The 20,089-nt window shown below is 37.7% G+C and overlaps 1 protein-coding gene across 4 annotated transcripts in view; it reads right to left on the minus strand.

Annotated features, from left to right (window-relative positions):
* Positions 1 to 20,089, minus strand: part of ECPAS (Ecm29 proteasome adaptor and scaffold) — a 122,961-nt gene that overhangs the window by 63,300 nt on the left and 39,572 nt on the right. For all 4 annotated transcript variants that reach the window (XM_019033872.4, XM_063696991.1, XM_031014477.3 and 1 more), the window contains 9 exons: positions 19,226 to 19,342; positions 17,230 to 17,348; positions 15,315 to 15,464; positions 11,889 to 12,057; positions 8,167 to 8,306; positions 5,483 to 5,564; positions 3,010 to 3,129; positions 715 to 800; positions 390 to 468 (listed from right to left, as the gene is read on the minus strand). In XM_019033872.4, coding sequence (XP_018889417.2) covers positions 390 to 468; positions 715 to 800; positions 3,010 to 3,129; positions 5,483 to 5,564; positions 8,167 to 8,306; positions 11,889 to 12,057; positions 15,315 to 15,464; positions 17,230 to 17,348; positions 19,226 to 19,342 — 1,062 coding nt within the window. The remainder of the gene's footprint in view (positions 1 to 389; positions 469 to 714; positions 801 to 3,009; positions 3,130 to 5,482; positions 5,565 to 8,166; positions 8,307 to 11,888; positions 12,058 to 15,314; positions 15,465 to 17,229; positions 17,349 to 19,225; positions 19,343 to 20,089) is intronic.

Consider the following 20,089-nt stretch of genomic DNA (forward strand, 5'->3'; position numbering starts at 1 on the left):
AAAATTAGCTGGGTGTGGTGGTGGCAGGTGCCTGTAATCCCAGCTACTCGGGAGGCTGAGGCAGGAGAATCACTTGAACCAGGAGCCGGAGGTTGCAGGGAGCTGAGATCATGCCATTGCACTCCAGCCTGGGCAACAAGAGCAAAACTCCATCTCAAAAAAAAAAAAAGATACAGTAAGACCTCCTATCAGTTTTTAACAGTTATTTCCCCCCCAAAAAAGCAAAAAAGGGCAGTAATTTCTGAAATTTGTACTATTTCAAGAAAAAATGTTAAGGAACAGTGAAACTTTAACAAACTTTTAACTAACTACATTGACAGACCAGAAATATTACAGAAAATACTTTAAGATATAAAATGTTGATAAAATTTAAAAGACAAGTCACTTACCTCTTTGTATTCATTGATTAGCTTGGTGAGGCCATTCAAAAGCATTGGACCTAATGGCTTAATCTTGATTTCTGGACAGCTTTAAATAAAACATACATACACAAAGCAAGATAAGAATCTCATAACTACATATCTTTACGGATGATTACATAAAATAATGAGAGACATAACCGAAATAAGTTAAATAATCTATTAAAATACAAAAATTTTTAAAGATGAGCAAACATGTTTTCTTTCTAGGTAAGATGAGTAAAAAGATACACTTGAAGCACTCAATCATTCCAGCAGCTTGAAAACTTTATAGTTAAAATAGTTAAAAACTTACGTTATACAAATATGATGCACAAATTGCAGGGATAATGTTCTTAACTTTGAATTTGTATTTGTACCAAAAAGTCCATCATACACCACCTATGTAAAATGAAGAGTTGAGAACATCAATTAATAGAAATAAGAATTTAATATTTTTGAATAGTAATCAGAATTCAGCAGCAGACCTTTCATACTACATCTCGTTCTTCAACATTAATGCAGATACACATTATTAGCTGACCAACTTAGAAAGCCAATCAGAAGCTCCTATAAATAGTCTGTGGAGTAACAAACACAATGGTTGATCTCACAAGTCTGCAAAGATTGTGGGTCTACCACAGTGAGGAAACGAAGAGTACACACTGCAGTGGGTCACCACTCAGCTATTCCCTATGTTTCTTAATTATATGATTCAGGACAAATTCTAATAAAAGCTTCAGAGAAAACATACAAATGGAAATATTCTACAAGTGTCCCATTGGGGTAAAGGTGCTTCAAGTATTATGAAACCACATCTAGAAGGCAAAAAGATCATGTAGATGAGTCCTGTGCAGCATCCAGCAAGTTCAATATTAACCATCGACATCAAAAATATCTAAACCCCTCAAGTTCCTTTTTATGACAAAGATTACTTACACTAAAAAAAAAAAACTCTACACTCTTGTTCCTAAAACTGCCAGCAGTATTCTGATCTTATTTAACAATAACATGTGAGTTATAGACTAGTATTGAGTATCTGCTTTATAATTGCCACTGTGCTAGGTACTAAGAGATATAAAAAAGAACAAGCACTCAATCTTGTTGAAGAGTTAAGAGATACACACATTAAAATGATATAGAGCCAGGCATGGTGGCTCACACCTACAGTCCCAGCTACTAGGGAGGCTAGGACGGGAGGATCACTTGAGCCCAAGCATTCAAGGCCAGTCTGGGCAACATAGCAAGATCCTGTCTCACTTCAAAAAAAAAAAAAAAAATCCCAGCACTTTGGGAGGCCAAGGCAGGAAGATCACTTGAGCCCAGGAGTTCTAGACCAGCCTGGGCAACATAGTGAAACTCCATCTGTACAAAAAAATACAAAAATTAGCCAGGCATGGTGGCAAATGCCTGTAGTCCCAGCTACTTGGGAGGCCTGGAGATGGGAGAATCATTTGAGCTTGGGAGGCAGAGGCTGCAGTAAGCCTAGATCACACCACTACTGCACTCCAGTCTGGGTGGCACAGAAAGACTCCGTCTCCAAAAAAACCACAAAAAGATATAGGACAAAATATAATCAAGTGCTACATTATTTGAAACAGACTTTTTTTTTAGCTACTCGGGAGGCTGAGGTGGAAGGATCACTTGAGCCTGGGAAGTAGAGGCTGAGTGAGACAAGATTGTGCCACTGCACTCCAGCCTGAGCAACACAGTGAGACCCTGTCTCAGAAAAAAAAAACAAGCAATGAAAAAGAAAACAGACTGAATGTGAGCCAAGACTAGAGGCAGGAAGGTAAGTTAAAAGAATACTGCAATAACCAAAACAAGAAGTAATAGTTCGAATTAATAGCAGCATTATAGGCATAGAGAAGTGAAGACATTAAGATGAAATCAAGAGGATTTGGCCACTGCCTTCAAGTGAGCTTTCAGTTAAGGATGACTCAGCTTTGTCACTTAAGTGACTAAGTTGCTAATGATACCATTTTTGGAGAAAAGCCACACATAAAAAAAAAAACCTTGTCTGAAAGGGATTATTACCATACATTTAAGATAAATGGAAGCCAATATAGCATGGGTTAAGTGTTCCTTACTGGAAATGCTTAGGATCAGAAGTGTTTTGAGATTTCAGATTTTTTCAGATTTTGGAATATGTGTACATACATAAAGAGATATCCTGGGGATGAAACCCAAATCTAAAGATGAAATTCACTGACATTTTCTATACACCTTATGCACATAGCCTGAAGGTAATTTATACAATATTTTAAATAATTTTGTGCATGAAGTAAAGTTTTGACTGTTTTAATGCAATCCATCACATGAGACCAGGTATGGAATTTTGCACTTGGAGCATCATGTCAGTACAAAGTTTTGGACTTTGGAGCATTTAGGATTTCAGATTTTCTAATTAGAGATGCTCAACCTATATATATTTTCTGATAATTTTTTAAAAATCATATTGCAGCAAATTTAAGATAAAAAAAAAGAACCTCATTAATCTTGTTATATACATCAACCTACCCACTGAATATCCATTAACACAGTTCTTTCTCTAATTAAATAGACATAAAAGTTGCAGACAGGCCAATATTCTCTGGAAAAAACAAATTACCTGAATGTTGGCTGGGAACGTTTCGGCAGCTTGTCTAGAGCGGAGGAGATGGGGGACAATCTTTAACTTGACTCTTGTACTGACAGGGTCCCTTTTCAACTCTGGCTTCAGAACTGCACCCTGTTGAAAATATGCTTGATTATAACTCAGCAATTCAAAATTATTTTGAACTGAAAATGTCATGAGAATTCATCTTAATCAGTGGTCTCTCAAACTTTGTTTCAAGATCCCTTTACACTCTTAAAAATTACTGAACTCTCCAAAGAGCTTCTGTTTATATCTGTGTAACCCATCAATATTTACCATACAGGAAATTAAAACTGAGAAATTTTAACATATTTGTTTACTCACAATTATTAATAAACTCATTATTTTCAAAACTAACATTTTTATAAAAAATAACTATTTTCCAAAGCAAAAAAAATTGTACTGAGGGAGAAGCACTGTTTTACATTATCTACTAATCTCTTCAATGTTCGCCTTACTACAAGAGAAATGAATTTTTATATATTCTTCTGTATTCAATCTGCTATAATACATTGCTTTGGTTGAAATAAGTAACAAAAACATAGCTTGCACAGATATGTGTGGTTGGAAAAGTGGAGATGATTTTAGCTTTCTTAGGTAATTGTGGATATTCTTTTTTCATACTACACCAAAACTTGACAAATAATAATTTCTTAACAGTTAATTGCTTATTTTTAAAAAATGAAAAAAAAAAGGTTAGTTGCAATTTGGAGTTGAAACCATATCAATGAACTTTTGTATACTCTTATACTATATTCCACTGGTTATCTTACTCTGAATGGCTCCCTTGTCCTTATATGCTTTTGTAACATCATTCTTCATGTGCACAATACTGGCTCACTGAGTTAAGCAAATGTTTCTTCAAACATACATTTTTTTTTACAAAGCCTGTGCTCATATCACCTGTGTTCTAACCGCATCAGAAAAATCCACTAAATACTGATAAGCTATCAAATCACTGTGGTGAATACAAGTTTCTCAAAACTCTAATTTTTGCTTGAAAGCTAACTTTTATCATTGCCAATAAATCATGTTGTTTTTCTTGAAGTAACAAGCTCATTTTTTTCCCTTTTAGAGAAAGTATGCACCAAATACCCATCTCGGTAGCTATAATTTGCCTGTCTACTCTTCAAGTAAAGTCATTTTTACTGCTTCATCAAGGATGTTCTTAAGTAAAGCTGAGTTTTATTCTTTTTTTTTTTAAAATGAGTACATAACACTGAAGAATAGAATAACTGTTAGTCATCTGGTGACATGGCTTTGATATGTGGTAGGAACCTAGCAAGTACACTCACCATTGCTTTTGTACCATGAGTGCAAATATTGACACAGTACAAAAAGAAAAGGCCTTCACAGACTGCCTAAAAGGTGTTTTGTGACCCTAAAAAGGTCCATGGACCACACTGTGAGACCCACTAATCTAATCCAACCCCTTCATTTTCTACATGAAGAACATGAGGCCAGCAAAAGTTATGTGATCAGCCAAACCTTTCCTCCCCAACACATTCATGTGTACAGCCGTTTGGGGCTAGAATTCATAGGTCCTGATTCCCAATTCATTGTTATTTCTGCTTTACCACACTCAATCTAATCTAACCAGGGCTAATATTGATTTTTAAAACAAGTATTTATGGTTTAAAAAGCAAAAAGGCAGACAGGTGCAGTGGTGTGCACCTGTAGTCACAGCTTAAGCCCAGAAGTTCAAGTCCAGCCTAGGCAACATAGCTAAACCCCATCTCAAACAAAAAAGAGCAAGAATGCAAGCATGCAAACAAATAATCCTTGTATATCTGGGTTTGGACCTGGAATACTTTTAAACACAGTGAACTAAAAAGAACTCACGTTATTAAGGCAAAGGTCTTACTTTGAGGCTTTAGAAGAACCTATCTTTTGTTCTAGATTCTAGACCAGAAGTCTGCAAACTATAGCCCACAGTCCGAATCTGGCCCACCATTTATTCTGATAAGGTCTATGAGTTAAGCATCATTTTTACATTTTGTAATGGTTAAAAAATATCAAAGGAATATATTTTGTAATATATGAAAACTACACGAAATTCAAACATCCTTCCACAATGTTTTACCGGCACACAACCATGCTCATTCGGTTATGTATTGCCTATAGCTGCTTTCATGTTACAAGAGTTCAGCAGCTGCAACCTGAGAGACCATAAGGCCTGCAAAGCCTACAAAATTTACAGAAAAAATTTGTCAATCCCTACTCTAGACAGTTTGTCATTGTTATTTAGGAATCTGAATTTACAACACAAGATCCAGTAAACTAAATTACCAGGTTTTAATTCATCTAAACTAGCATGACTTAAAACTAGCATTTTGTTATAGCACAGATTCAGCTTAAATGAAACTAGAAGAAAATGTATAAATACGCAGTTCATGTCAACAAACTACTTTTTACGCTGATGTGAGAATAAATCAAAACAACCTACCTCTTTTGTCTTCAGTGGTATATCTCCAAGGTACACCTTGTACATCTTATTAATGATGGCAGGATTATTCCAATCAATTAAGCTATGGAAGGTTTCAACACAGGTTGTTAAAATTATTTTTCCCCCTCCTTCAGTGATTTCAAAAAAATTATAGCCCCAACATTTCTTAACAAAAGAAAATGTTAGAAACACACAAATGAAATGGGCAATTGACATTGTAGAAGAGAAGGAAAAGAAAGGGACTGATTTCCATCAAAGTATGTTTTTAAACCAAAACAAATACAAATCACTTATCCCACCCTGACTCAACAGATTATTGTATCCAATGGCACAATTTGGTACCACAAGAAAACTGGACACTGTTCCTACATAGATGGGTTCTCAGGCCAATGGCATGGAGCAACTCCAACAGAGCAGAGCTTTACTACACTTGTTCAAAGAGGCCTGGGGCAGGGTAGGATTCGTCTGTTTAACCATTTGGCAATTCAAAAGTGATAAGGAAAGTGACAAAAAAATTTTTACCCATGAAATTAAAGCCACATCTAGGAAGCTTGCAAGCCACTGTATTTCTCTAACGTCACTGTGATTCCCAGCATCCCCCTCCTTCCTTATCTACCAGTACACACTTGCAGTTTTAATTCTGCAGAGTAGTTATGCTATTAGTCACTAAGACTTAATTCTATTTGGGCCCCACAATAAGGTGAATTCAGATATAAGGTGATTGGTGACAGCTGGGCACGGTGGCTCACACCTGCAATCCCAGCACTTTGGGAGGCCGAGGCGGGTGGATCACCTGAGGACAGGAGTTCAAGACCAGCCGGCCAGCATGGCGAAACCCCATCTCTACCAAAAATACAAAAATTAGCCAGGCACGGTGGTGTGCACCTGTAATCACAGCTACTTAGGAGGCTGAGGCACGAGAATCACTTGAATCCGAGAGGGGGAGATTGCAGTGAGCCGAGATTGTGCCACTGCACTCCAGCCTGTGTGACAGAGCTAGACTCTGTCTCGGAAAAAAAAAAAAAAAAAGATGATTGGTGATTCGTTCCCACCCTCTGCAGCAGATCCCACCCAATCATTTCATAAACCTAGCAATAATGTAATCCTTCCTTTCATTTGACTGGTTTACCATACTATATTCTCTCTGCCCTTTGACATTGGTTCTGCTTTCAAGCTATCCTGTGTTTGTGCAAACACAACAGATGAAGCTACTTTAATTGCTTTTTGGATTTATCTTCTCTTTCATAGTTTATAAATATGCTTCTTCTTAGAATAACCACAATTCCGCTATCCTCAGAGGCATTCTACAATTCTGTTTTAGATATGATTCACCTACATCTTTCCTCAGCTGATTGCTACTAACTAATCCTCAAGCTCCGCCGTTGCTTTTCTTTCATAATACTTGTGGTTTAGAGATTTCAGACAAAACAAACACTTTAGTAAAACAAACTAAAAACTTAGTAGTAATTAACTTCATTCATATTTTGGCAAATATATAATATTCCATAAAGATACATACAGTAATTTACTTAACTATATCCCCAATATGGAAAACTGAATTTGTTTTCATATTTTAACAATGATAGAAAATGATATAATGAACAAATCTATAAAATTTTTCTAAATCTCTCTGCTTTTGAATAATTTCCTTAGGATAAATTCCCAGAATATTGAGATAAAAGGATAGAAATATCTTTATGATTCATTACTTATTGCAAACTGCTTTCCAAAACTTCATTTCAATTTATAATGCCAATCAACAGGGTATAAAAATAGCAGTTTTGGCCAGGCGTGGTGGCTCACGCCTGTAATCCCAGCACTTTGGGAGGCCAAGCTGCATGGATCACCTGAGCTCAGGAGTTCGAGAGCAGCCTGGGCAACATGGTGAAATCCCATTTCTACCAAAAATACAAAAATTAGGCAGGCGTGGTGGCCAGCACCTGTAGTCCCAGCTACTTGGGAGGCTGAGGCATGAGAATCGCTTGAACCTGGTAGGTGGAGGTTGCAGTGAGCTGAGATCGTGCCACTGCACTCCTGCCTGGGCAACACAGAGAGACCCTGTCTCAAAAAATAAATATATAAATAAAAATAAAAATCGCAGTTTCAATAGAAACGTAAATGGGTTTAACCACTGCTACTGGTATCCCATTCATTTATTTTTCATTGACTTCATTCATTTATTTTTCATTGACTTTATTTCTTATACGGAATATTTTCTATAAGTCTATTTCCTATCTTTATCTCCTCGTGTGTGAATTAGAATCTATTCAGCAACTCTTTTCATGAATGTAATTTTCACTGTATTAACCGTAATACATACATAGTCTTCATTAAAAGTAATCTCGAATGGTTTGAGACAGAGGAAAATAATAAAAATTAGTTTCTTGGAACTGACACTTTTCTTAACATCAATTCTTTAAGTTCATCTACCTAGCCAAAAGTCTCATTGATTGTGATGACATTCCTAACCTATTCCAGCTATAAACAGCATCTCCACACAGATTTTCTTCTCTGTCTTACACAGAATTCAACTCTTTAGCAAACCTGATTACAAACTAGGTATATTTAATAATCTCCTCTAAGTTGAATGCTTCATTACAAAAAAATCCTTTAAAAAAATGTGTCAAGTAAGTTTTTAGAAATGTAGTCCTTTCAATCTTGAAAGCTTACAGGGAAGTAGTTACCTCTGTTTGCTTTTCAATTCCAGGTCTGCTGCCGTTGCCACACTGTGGCGTGTATCACTAGAGGCAATCACCAAGTGGAGAACAGCTTCAAGTTCAGGCACCTGTTCAGCTTCTATGAATTTCACGATTCCCAATTTGCACTGTAGATAAATGAAGGGAAGGAGAAAGAACAGTCAGGGGAGCAAAGGACACCCACTCAAAGTACTGCTTAACAAAATATCAGTGTGGTCACAAGCCAAAGATGAGCAGTAACAACAGTAGCAGCTCCTACTTAGGCTTACAATGTGCCGGGGACTGTACTAAAGCACATATATTCATAATTTCACTTAATCCTCACAATCTAATAAATCAATCATTATACCCATTTTTTAGCTAAAAATACCGAGGCAAGGCTTAAAAGATTAAGACACTGGTAAACGACGAAGGCAGGATTCAAACCCAAGCCTCTCTGACTCCAAAATTATTATGATACACAGCCTCCCTAGTGAGGTTACACAGCCTCTCTAGAGTGATGAAGTCTTGAAGTCCAAATTTGGGGCCTCCAGATAAGAGGGTGGTACACTAGGAATATAGTGCTCCATGGATTTTTCTGACAGTTCAAAAAAGAACTAAACAACTCACATTCCATGGAGTTTCACTCTATTGCTTACATACAAAGGATATGACTTCAAATGTTAGCTACTCAATGCAAGTGAAATTCTAATCAAACAGTTTTCAATTTAATTGACTGGCTGAAATGAAACAGACTAGAGAGATTCTGCTTAGAACTTCATACAATGTGAAGATGCTATGAATTTCACTACAAATGACTCTATTTAGGATAAATACACCTGAAAAAATAAAGTTTCATTTTCATCTTAAAAATCAGTCACATAACAACAGTTTTTACATATACTAGGATTAATAAAGTTTACAATTATTAAATGAGGAAAAAAATACAATTTTAAAAAGCATAAAAGATCAAAAAAGGGCCTGCCTTCCCTCCCCTGCTCGATACAACTTAAACTTTTAACAACAGCTACAACAGAAAAGATTCAAACATTTGTACAGCCACAAAAAGGACACATGGAAGTCAAGTACACAAAGATATAAACTAAACAAAAAACGTGTAAAGAAAACTGAAAATGATACAGATGTCCATCAATAGGAGACTGGTTAAAAAATATCACATATAATTGTATACAAACACTAAAAAGAATTACTTTTTTAAAAATCCAAAATACTATTCAACATAAAAAGCAAACTACAATAATGTATTACATGACAAGTAGAAATGTATTGTTTAAAACGGTGAACACACACACATGCACAGAGCAAAACTGTAGACAGATGACAAACTAGTATGACAGGATTCCAGTTAACTTTTTTTTTTTTTTTTTTGAGACAGAGTCTCCCTCTGTCGCCCAGGCTGGAGTGCAGTGGTGCAATCTTGGCTCACTGCAACCTCTGCCTCCTGGGTTCAAGCAATTCTCGTGCCTCAGCCTCCCCAGCAGCTGGGGCTACAGGCACACACACCACCATGACCGGCTAATTTTTGTTTTTGTTTTCTTAGTAGAGATGGGGTTTTGCCATGTTGGTCAGGCTAGCCTCGAACTCCTGACCTCAAGCGATCTGCCCAACATGGCCTCCCAAAGTGCTGGGATTACAGGCGTGAGCCACCACATCTGGCTTTTTTTTTTTTTTTTTTTTTTTACACAGAGTCTTGCTCTATCGCCCAGGCTGGAGTGTCGTGGCACAATCTCAGCTCACGGCAACCCCCACCTCCTGGGTTCAAGTGATTTTCATGCCTCAGCTTCCCAAGTAGCTAGGGTTACAGGCATGCACCACCACGCCCAGCTAATTTTTCTATTTTTAATAGAGACGGGGTCTCACTCTGTTGCTCAGGCTGGTCTCGAACTCCTGGCCTCAAGTGATCCAACCACCTCAGCCTCCCAAAGGGCTGGGATTACAGGCCCAAGCCACGACACCCAGCCCCTTAATTTTTAATTTTTCTACTATTCTTAACTACTTGAATATTTACATTGTTTATAATTGGAAAAAACATGTTTTCCTTGGAAGAAAAAGTATAAAACAAAGAGATATTTTAAAATTAGAGGAAAATAGCTTTCATCCCTGAAACTAAACTGTTCGTTTCAGCACTAGATTATGAAACTGACAAAACACATACAGAGGCATATTGGCAAATAATGACCAATTTAAGATTGTAATTGAACAATAACAATTTTTCTCCAGCATTTGTAGCTTTAACCCTTAGATAATCCTAGGTTCAAAGCCTGGTACTAAAAGTGAGACCCTGGTAAATCTCAAAACCTCCATGCCTTTCAGAAAATGGAACTAACAATTTCTATACCTTACTGGGTTGCCACGAGGGTTAAATGAGATATTGTATTCAAAGTACCCGGTACGGTGCCTGTCACATAGATTGCACTCAATAAAGAGTAGCTTCAGTAATTCTTTTTTTTTTTTTTTTTTTTTTTTTTTTGAGATGGAGTCTTGCTCTGTCGCCCAGGCTGGAGTGCAGTGGCACGATCTCGGCTCACTGCAAGCTCTGCCTCCTGGGTTCACGCCATTCTCCCGCCTCAGCCTCCTGAATAGCTGGGACTACAGGGGCCCGCCACCACGCCCAGCTAATTTTTTTTTTTTTTTTTTTTTTTAGAAGAAACAGGGTTTCACCATGTTAGCCAGGATGGTCTCGATCTCCTGACCTCGTGATCTGCCCGCTTTGGCCTCCCAAAGTGCTGGGATTACAGGCATTAGCCACTGCGCCCGGCCTCTGTTAATTCTTTACCTTTCTTACTTACATAATAGTTTAAGGAGGAAAAAAAAAAGATCCATAAAACATGAAGAAGGAAATCAAATCAATTATATCCCTCACTCAATAAAACATTCTATAAATTTGTGAATGGCAAGAATGCCCCACTTGCCTCTTTTCCCCTCTCCTGGGAATACTGTTTTAATCAATGGTCACTTACATTTCCCAAAAAAAAAAGGGATCAAATCATTTAGACTGCCATGGAGAAATAAAGGAAGGATTAGAAGACTAACCCATGTTGCTTGAATTCCAAAATAATTACATACTGATCTCATCTGTTCTTCCCTGAAGTGCCTGATGACACAGACACAGTAAGGCACCTTCTCTGTAGAGCACCAGTCATTTTTAAAAGCTGCTCAGAGAACATCTGTGTCCTGTTTAAATCCAGAATAAAATCCTTAATGCCAATTTTTAAATTCCCAAGAAGTAATATAACAGGGAGTCATGCTTTTCCCCACATTGTCACCTGTGAAGTGCTGGGGCTCCTCACTTTACATAAAACGTACAGCCCTTAAAAGTTGAATAATGTAAGAAAAATTGTATTTTAACTGCAACATAAAAGCTAGATGAAAATTAAACCTATAATTTAAAAATTAAAATTACAAAAGTTAAAAAATAAAAAAAATAAAATGACAAAAGTTAAACATATTCAATTTATAAGTGAGCTGTGCTTTATACTTGAAATATGTAAGCAGTATTAGAAAAACTAAACAGCACATCCCACTCCTCCCTGCCCCTGGGGCTTAATAAATAACTAGCATGAAAAGAACACATTACATCAACTGCTTCTTTCAAACATATTTCACTGGAGAGCCTGAATATACTAGAATTATGTTTTATACGGTTCATGAACTTCACAGGGGCAAGTGTCCACAATCAACTACTATTATGAGCAAGCATTGTGTGATACCTGTTCCAATTGTTCAGGTGTCCATGGGTTATCACCAATAACTCGTTTGGCTGCATAAAAGCTCATTCCCGGAGGAGGCTGTGGGATCCCAGAACCTCCGCCACTGTTTGAAGAAGAACCCTGTGCTGAAGATGAATTTTGGCGACTCTGGGATTCATTTAACACGTAACTGGAAAGGAAATAACACTTTAACCCTCTATAAATACAAAAGCATTTACATCTATATATGTATACAAAACATTCAATCATATACTGTCCTCCTACTGTATTTTACTAGAAGAATGAACACTTGAAATTAAAATTTCATCATAAAAAAAATTTTAAGGTATCTAGAAAAGGTGTACCTTCAGCAAATTAACCAGAGAGCACCTCATTTAACTTGGTTACAAATGAACTACAACCATTACCAACAACGAATATAAATATTTTCATCACTCTCAGTCTATAAATGATTGCTCTAATGGCTACTCCAGAATCACATTTTGAGTTTTGAGCTGCCAAATATGAGGAAAACTTTGTTGACAAAGGGGACTGGGAGGAGCTATTGCACTATACCCAAAGGAGAGTATTTTTACAGTCATTCTCATTTCTACGAAGTTGTAATTCACCTTCAATCCTCCCTGAACTGAGGTCTTTATCCCTACATTAGAAAATCCACTGAAACCTCCAAACGGCCACATAAGCACATAAGCACGTATCACATAAGCACATAAAGTCCCCAAAATGAAAAAACTCAAAAGGGCCCAAAGAAGAAAAGTTACACAAGAACTGAATTTCCCATTACATGTTCAAAGACCTTTGTACCGCCTTGGTTAATTTATCATCCCTATCTCATTTTAGCTTCTATAGAGGAGAAATAAGATCTCCAAGAAATTCATCTTGATCCAATTAAACTGGTATTACTCATCTACAAAATGAAGTTTTTGATATAAATATTAATTCAAATCTCTTAAAACTAAAGATCTATGATGATAAATTCCATTATCATATTGGATATTATAATAAAATATCCACTATAATAAAAGTTCAAGAAAACACTTAGAACCTGATAGGATAGTAAGTTATTCCACATTACTTACATGTCATATTCATTCAATTCCTAAATTTATCTATTTTTTAAAAATCTCTTAAGGAATCGCTTTAATGTTATTATATAAATGACCCAAGTTCTCATTAGTAAGAAAAATGTGAGGAATCACTGGCTTGGTTACATCATGTTCCTAACGTAAATCTGAATTTCAAGGTTTATCTACCAAAGCCATCATCACCTGTCATTCTGGCTGCCTCCTGATTTAACAAATATAAAAAGAAGTTTTTTTATTTCTAAGTTATAGCAAGACTGGTGGCATTAAGTAAATCAATCAATAAGTTAATACATCTTAATACTGCATAAAACACCCTAAGGCTGGGTGTGGTGGCTCAGGCCTACAATCCCAGCATTTTGGGAAGCCAAGGTGGGAGGATCGCTTGAGTCCAGGAGTTTGGTGACCCCCTATCTCTACAAAAAATACAAAAAAATTAGCTGGGTGTGGTGGTGCATGCCTGTAGTCCCAGCTACTCAGAAGGCTGAGGTGAGAGGACTGCTTGAACCCAGGAGGTCAAGGCTGCATTGAGTTACCACTGCACACTAGCCTGGGCGACAGACTGAGACCCTATCTCAAACAAACATCATCCTAAACACAAGACAGAGGAATCTAAGGAGATGTAAGATCGAGTCTCTGCCATCTGGAGTAAGCTGAGACAGTAAAAACCTAACACATGTAATAGCATCTGCCATTTTATCAGATGCAAAGAAACTGCTGAGAAATAAGAAATGATATAACAGGTGGTGACAGTGAACATGGAGTGACTGAAGGCCCAGAAAACTGGGCTTCCAAACAAGAGGGGCAGGAGGAGAACAAATTTGTTCATCACACCGCATGAACTCTCATTTCTGGATTGAGAAACAAATGATATGGAGCCCCACATGCCTAGCTTACCATGTACACATACTTTTGTGATCAGGAAAGAAACAAGATGAAAACAGCATTTTGGAAAAATTTATCTGGCAGATGGACAAAATAAGTAGACCAGAAGTAGATCACAATCTGGGCTCCATGCCAGAGACCAAAGCTACATGAAACAGGTCTCGACTACAAGGGGCTCACCATCTACTAGGGGAGATGGAAATGTCTACAATGCAGCAAAAACACACAGTGGCCATATAGGCGGGTGTTTTGTGTTTTTATGACACAGAAAATAGTGCAATTATATCTGCCTAGGGCAAGAAATTTGTCAGAGACAAACGGAGTTGACCTTTAAGCCAGTTTGGGATGCTTTTTTCTCTTTTTCTTTTTTTTTCTTTTTGAGACAGGGTATTGTTCTGTCACCAGGTTGGAGTGCAGTGGCATGATCATAACTCACTACAGCCTCAACCTCCCACGCTCAATCAATACTCCAGCCTCAGCCTCCCAAGTAGCTGGGACTATAGGTGCATGCCATGGGGCCTGACTAATTTTTGTATTTTTTGTAGAAACAGGATTTTGCCATGTTGCCCAGGCTGGTCTCAAACTTCTGGGCTCAAGGGATCTGTTCCGCCCCCGCCTCCCAAAGTGCTGAGATTACAGGTGTGAGCCACCGCACCTGGCCAGGATGCTGTTTTTCAAAGTGTCTTTTTGTTGTTTTCTTTCTTTCTTTTTTGAAGAAGCATTCTAGGCAGACAGAAAGGCATTCTCTTAAAAATAAACAGCAAGGACACATAAGCGTGCATGAAATGCATGAGTGTATTAATGACTGGATATGAGAAACCAAGGATTTTAAGGTGTTGCCTGATGAGATCTGTGTTTTGCAAATCGGGAAAAGCATAGAGAGGGGGTGTAGAGAGATTTGAAGAAGTGGAGCCGCTGGGAAAGAAATTATGACAAGAGTTGAAAAGAGGCAAAACTAGATGATAGCAGTGGGAAGAGTTCCAGACACAGCAAGAAGGAAGGAGGCATTATGCAAATGATACTGCAGCAACAAAGAAGAGAAAAGCTGGAGACAATTTATCATTGTATGGCTAGGTGGCAAAGAGAACCATCATAGCATTAATAGTAAATTTAAAAGAGAAACTTTTTTTTTCTGAGAGAGAGTCTCACTGTGTTACCCAGGCTGGTCTGAAACTCCTAGCCCCCAGTAATCGTCCCACCTTGGCCTAACAGGAACTATTTTTATGGGGAAAGACTGATTTCACCTTAGGCAGGTAGAGTCTAAAATCACAATGGCAACTCAGCATTTGTAAAGCCGATAAGCAGTGGAGCTGAAGTTTAGAAGAAAAAAATCTTTGTAAACGTAAATGGATGTTGAGATGCATTCATTTACTAGTGAGAGTTTAATCATTTAAAATAGTACTTAACTCCCCGTAGTAAAAGCAGTCAAGAACAAGGTTGCTTTTATTTTTTAACTCACCCATAAGGCATCAGAAGGACATCTAGCATGAAGTCCAAAAGCAGCTGCACAGTCTTTGGTTTCTCAGCAAGATTAAACGGAGAAGCTGATTTTGATGATTCAACAGGGTATTTCATGTGAAAAAGGGTTGGTATTAAAAGATGCATTAAGCTGAAAAAACAATTACATTTATTGCAACTACTTAAAAAATGAGATTTTTATACATGCAAAACACAGACAAAACAAAAATCACGTAACAAAAACTGGCAGTTTTAAGCAAGAGACATTCCTTTTCAACACTACTAATTTACAAAGTCCTAATCTAGGGACTGGCCTAGAATTCTTTTTTATTGAAAGCTCAGTATATTGAGTGATGATTAGCATTTAGCCAATCTGGCTCATGACTAAAATTATCTGAAAAAAATACATCAAATGGGCTCAGTGTTAATATCTGAAGTTTCCACAAGAGATTTTATATGAAACCTTAAGTAAAGTTCAACTTACTTGTCTTTTCAAAAAGAATTCTTTTCCAGGCTGGGCGCGGTGGCTCATGCCTGTAATCCCAGTACTTTGGGAGGCCGAGGCGGGCAGAACATGAGGTCAGGAGATCGAGACCATGGTGAAACCCCGTCTCTACTAAAAATACAAAAAATCAGCCAGGCGCGGTGGCAGGCACCTGTAGTCCTAGCTACTTGGCAGGCTGAGGCAGGAGAATGGAGTGAACCCGGGAGGCGGAGCTTGCAGTGAGCCGAGATCAAGCCACTGCACTCCAACCTGGGCAACAGAGTGAGACTCCATCTCAAAAAACAAAAATAAAAATAAAAAAATAAAAAATAAAAATAAAAAAAAAGAATTATTTTCGGTCAGGCACAGTGGCTCACGCCTGTAACCCCAGCACTTTGGGAGGCCAAGGTGGGCAGATCATCTGAGGTCAGGAGTTCAAGACCAGCCTGGCCAACATGGTAAAACCCCATCTCTTCTAAAAATACAAAAAGTTTGCCAGCCATGGTAGCAGGCATCTGTAATCTCAGCTACTCAGGAGGCTAAGGCAGGAGAATCACTTCAACTCGGGAGGCAGAAGTTGCAGTGAGCCAAGATTGCGCCATTGCACTCCAGCCTCGGCAACAGAGTGAGACTGTCTCAAAGAAAAAAATTATTTTCCACAACTAAAGTTATTCTAAAAATTAAAAATCAATCATATTAATATTTTGAATACAACATTAAAATTTCCACTGCATGAATTTAAGTAACAGGTCTCAGTAATTCCTTTCATTAACACCTTTTGATACTCTTAAAACATCTAACAATTACAAACAGTACTTGTAATGTCTATTAATTTTACTTGTAAACTTCTTCTGTATTACAGTATTTCTTTAAAAATGAATATGCTCTAAAAGGTGAACTGAAAACATGATTTAACTCCATCTCTTTCCTCTACATTTCTGCACTCTTCATCATGATTCTCACTATGACAGAGCTAAAACAAAGAACTTTTGCCTAAGCCTAGAAACAAATGATGTTATCTAAAACCCTTTTCACCGCACCACTTCCCAAAATAATACAAACAAGTGCTCTGTTCCTTAGGAAAACCACTGTGAAACTTTATATCTTCCAAGATAGAAATGTGCTGATGCAAAGGATTTTTAATTCTAATTTTTGCAATCACATAAAATTAACTGCTTCAAGATAATTAGCCAAAAAAATGCAGACTTAGATAAATGTTAGTTCTGCACATTTTTTTAATGTTCACATCAAGAAATTTTATGATAGTATTAAAACGGTAACTTTGAGGTACCACGGAAAATTCTATTATTTGTCAGCTAAAACAGCTCAAGATCTCCCATTTGCTCAAGTAAAACCAAATATGTGAACTAATATTTGAAAGGCAGTTGTTGACTCCTGTAGGAGGGAAATTAGTTAATTGAGGAAATCATACCTATCCTGCTGTGGCTGAGGCTTCCCTTCCATGGCAGTAAGAAGCGTAGGGGCCAGTTCACATTGTTTTTCCACTGGTAGGCGAGGATAGCCCATTTTAACATAAATTATAGTAAAATTCTAATGCAATAAGAGAAAAGCAAGTGAGTGTGAAGGAAATACTCTATGATTTCAATGAAAATATATGATTGATAACTTAGAGAGTTATGGTTACAACAAAGACATTGTAAACGTGACTCATCCTCCCTCCACGTTTATTGCACCTTTACCAACTACTGTATCTCAGAGGAAACATTCCAGTCCAACTTAATCAAAATGCTTGCTTTAAAGTAGGCCTAATGTGAGGTAGCATGGACTAATCTAAAGCATTCATATATGCAATTTCTTATCGTGAAGAAGAAAGAAATAATCAACCTATTTACACCTACACACTACATATTAGCACCAGATCTCCCAGTCAAATGACTAAAACAAACTTAGTACACTGCAGCACTCTGTGGTTTCTCACTCCAGTAACTCACCAATGCATGATGAACCAAAGGAAACTGAGTACTGTGTGTTTCTGCAAGGTCAAGCATCCCAAATTTGAAAATCTGAAATTCGAAATACTACAAAATCTGAAACTTTATGAGTGCCAACAAGACACACAAAGGAAATGCTCCTTGGGGCATTGCAGATTTTGGATTTGGGATGCTAAATCAGGTAAGTATAACGTAAATATTTCAAAATCCAAAACACTTTTGATCCCAAGCAATTCAGATAAGGGATACTCAACCTGTATCACTATAATCTGTGTGAATACTGGATTTTAAGCAAACCCATAAATACGTATCTGGATTTACAGATAAGATTAAGATTTGCTTTTCTGAAGCTTTTTTATTTTTTTCCCCCAAGACGGAGTCTCGCTCTGTCACCCAGGCTGGAGTGCAATGGCACAATCTCAGCTCACTGCAACCTCCACCTCTGAGGTTCAAGTGATTCCCCTGCCTCAGTCTCCCAAGTAGCTGGGACTACAGGCACGTGCCACCACGCCCGGCTAATTTTTGTATTTTTAGTAGAGATGGGGTTTCACTATGATGGCCAGGCTGGTCTTCAACTCCTGACCTCATGATCAGCCGGCCTCAACCTCCCAAAGTGCTGGGATTACAGGCATGAGCTGACGTGCCTGGCCTCTGAAGAATTCTTTACTAAAGTAAATGGGCTTCATAAGATTACTTCTTTAAATAAATTATATTTGGCATTTTTATTGGCACACAGTGTTCCTATTTGCTTAAAGAAAGGAAATGTGTAATTGAGCCAAATATTCAGGACACGGACAAAATGACGTCTGGACCAATAACAGGCTCCAAAAGGTTTGTGACTCCAGATGTTAGATAAGATTCAATCGATTCTGCCTCAGTGCTAGGAACTACAAGGACCAGGAAAAAAAACATCACCTGCCATCACACAGCATCAACATTTTTTACATTTAATTTTTATGAAGACAACACTTTAAAAGGAATGTTTCTTACCAGACTCATATTTACTCCACTTTATAAAAAAGATCTTTCTGACTATACACATCAAAAACACAAAAGATTTTTTTAAGTTCACTTTCATGTATCTTCTTGCCATTTTACTAATTTTTTTCTTCCATTATGCTTTATTTGTGCCCAAGCCGTATAACATTTCCCTCTATTCAGACCCATTTCATACAGTCTCCTACCAAAAAATCAAATCATTCTTTTATATAACAACATACCTGACAAGTCATTTCACCAACATTCCTTTGCCCAATGTAAACAGCCATTCATTACCCTGCTACTGTAAAGTAGCATTTCCTCTGGATTGGTACTCAGTGGAAAAACAGTGTGTCATTTAAAAAAAAAAAAACTCATGTTTCATTTAGAAGTGGTCTAAGGTGAAATTCTAAACTTGCCAATATGTTGATGACATCTAATAAATGCTAGGAAAGAAAATTTGCTGTAAGTCAGAAAATATTCCAATACAACACTCACTGTGACAAAGGAAACTGCAGCAGGGTCCTGGTACTGAACCAACAGTGTCTCTACTGGAAGTTGTATTTTGGGGCGGCTTTTTATACGTTTATTCAGATGGACCAGCAGTTCCATTACCTAAAATACAGAGAGATGGGAACTGAAGTTATTGATCATATCTTAAAAACCACTATCTTAAAATTCATTTATCAGATGTTATCTATGTTAGTGAATAGCAGCTACTTTGTTCTTTTAAAGGGTGTAAATTTTACATCCCAGAAAGGGAGTATACACTACATGAATCTTGTTCAAAAATACTGTCTCCCAAAAATCTATGCACTAGTGAATTTCTTTTTTTCTTTTTATTTCCCAAGACGGAGTCTTGCTCTGTCGTGCAGGCTGGAGTGCAGTGGCACAATCTTGGCTCACTGCAACCTCTGCCTCCCCGATTCAAGCAATTCTTCTGCCTCAGCCTCCCGAATAGCTGGGATTACAGGTGCGCGCCAGCACGCCCAGCTAATTTTTGTATTTTTTCACCATGTTGGCCAGGCTGGTCTCGAACTCCTGACTTCATGATCTGCCCACCTCTGCCTCCCAAAGTGCTGGGATTACAGGCATAAGCCACTGCTCCTGGCTTTTTTTTTTTTTTTTTTTTTTGACATGGAGTCTCACTCTGTTGCCCAGGCTAGAGTGTAGTGGTGCGATCTCAGCTCACTGCAACTTCTGCCTTCTGAGTACAAGCAATTCCCCTGCCTCAGCCTCCTGAGTAGCTGGGATTACAGGTACCCGCCATCACGCCTGGCTAATTTTTGTATTCTAGTAAAGATGGAGTTTCATCATGTTGTCCAGGCTGGTCTCAAACTCCTGATCTCAAGCAATCTGCCC

This window comes from Gorilla gorilla, chromosome 13, assembly GCF_029281585.2.
Source record: "Gorilla gorilla gorilla isolate KB3781 chromosome 13, NHGRI_mGorGor1-v2.1_pri, whole genome shotgun sequence".
Taxonomy (NCBI): Eukaryota; Metazoa; Chordata; class Mammalia; order Primates; family Hominidae; genus Gorilla; species Gorilla gorilla.